The sequence below is a fragment of the Mus pahari genome, chromosome 10, assembly GCF_900095145.1.
Source record: "Mus pahari chromosome 10, PAHARI_EIJ_v1.1, whole genome shotgun sequence".
Lineage (NCBI taxonomy): Eukaryota > Metazoa > Chordata > Mammalia > Rodentia > Muridae > Mus > Mus pahari.
In genome coordinates, this window is record NC_034599.1 from 11,001,387 (window position 1) to 11,002,307 (window position 921).

The 921-nt window shown below is 46.1% G+C and overlaps 1 protein-coding gene across 2 annotated transcripts in view; it reads right to left on the reverse strand.

Moving 5' to 3' along the window:
• Deup1 (deuterosome assembly protein 1) overlaps nucleotides 1-921 on the reverse strand; it is a 61,109-nt gene continuing 60,188 nt past the window's right edge. For both annotated transcript variants that reach the window (XM_021207952.2, XM_021207954.2), the window contains one exon: nucleotides 1-450. In XM_021207952.2, the coding sequence (XP_021063611.1) occupies nucleotides 274-450 (177 nt within the window). In that variant the 3' untranslated portion in view covers nucleotides 1-273. The remainder of the gene's footprint in view (nucleotides 451-921) is intronic.

A 921-nucleotide genomic window follows, 5' to 3' on the forward strand; every position in this document is an offset into this window, starting at 1 on the left:
TAATTCAGTTATAATCCCAAGCCATTCCTTAGACAGGAAAGAAACCCTTTGGGGCTGTGCATGTTTATGCTATCCTAACAGAACAATTAGTATGTGAACTGCAGAAACAGAATCAGCTTTATGGAACAATGCTATTTTCTAGCTGCCTTACAGAAGCGATTTACTTGTGGAGACTAAACCAGATTTCTCGGTTTTATGAGTCAGCTTTGCAAGTGTTTCTCGGAAGCTTTTCTTTTTCTCATGGAGAAGAAGCAAACAGAAAAGGTGCAAAGCTCATATGTGTCTACTCTGCTTGAGTTTGGTGTATTTGTTAAGCGTGAACTCGGTGTGTCTCTGCAGCTCATCGATGTGTGTGTTGAGCAGCTTCTCAAGCTCCTTGGCCCGCCTCTCTTCCTCCATCAGGAAGTGCTGTGCAGCTAGGGAAGCCCGGAAGGATATATCTGGTGGAGACTGGAGAGAGGAGAGTGAGTGAGGCTAGGCACTTCTCTGACTGTCAACTCTGCTGCTTAATGAAATACCGAGTTCTGGGCCGAGCCCTCCTCCTCTTGTAACATGGTCTCTGCTACAGACACTCTCAAGGATTTAAGACATCTCAGCACCAACCCATTAAAGATCTCTAGAAAGGAAAACTGCAGTGACCAGCTACAAATCCAGGTGGATGTAAGTCCCAGAGATCCCAGCAGAACACACTTTGTTGACTCACAAACCAGCAATCCAGAACTCGGCACATCCCAAATCTGAAGTGAAGATGCAGCAGATTGCATAAAGATGGCTCATTAGGAAACAGAAATCAGGATAGATTTGATGAGGGGGCTGAACGCTTAGGAGAGTAGTCAGGGAAGAAGCTGGCTGAGGAAATCCTGGTGGTAGTAGCTGCCTGCCTGTGTGCCTGTGCGTGTATGTGTCTGTCTGTCTGTGTGT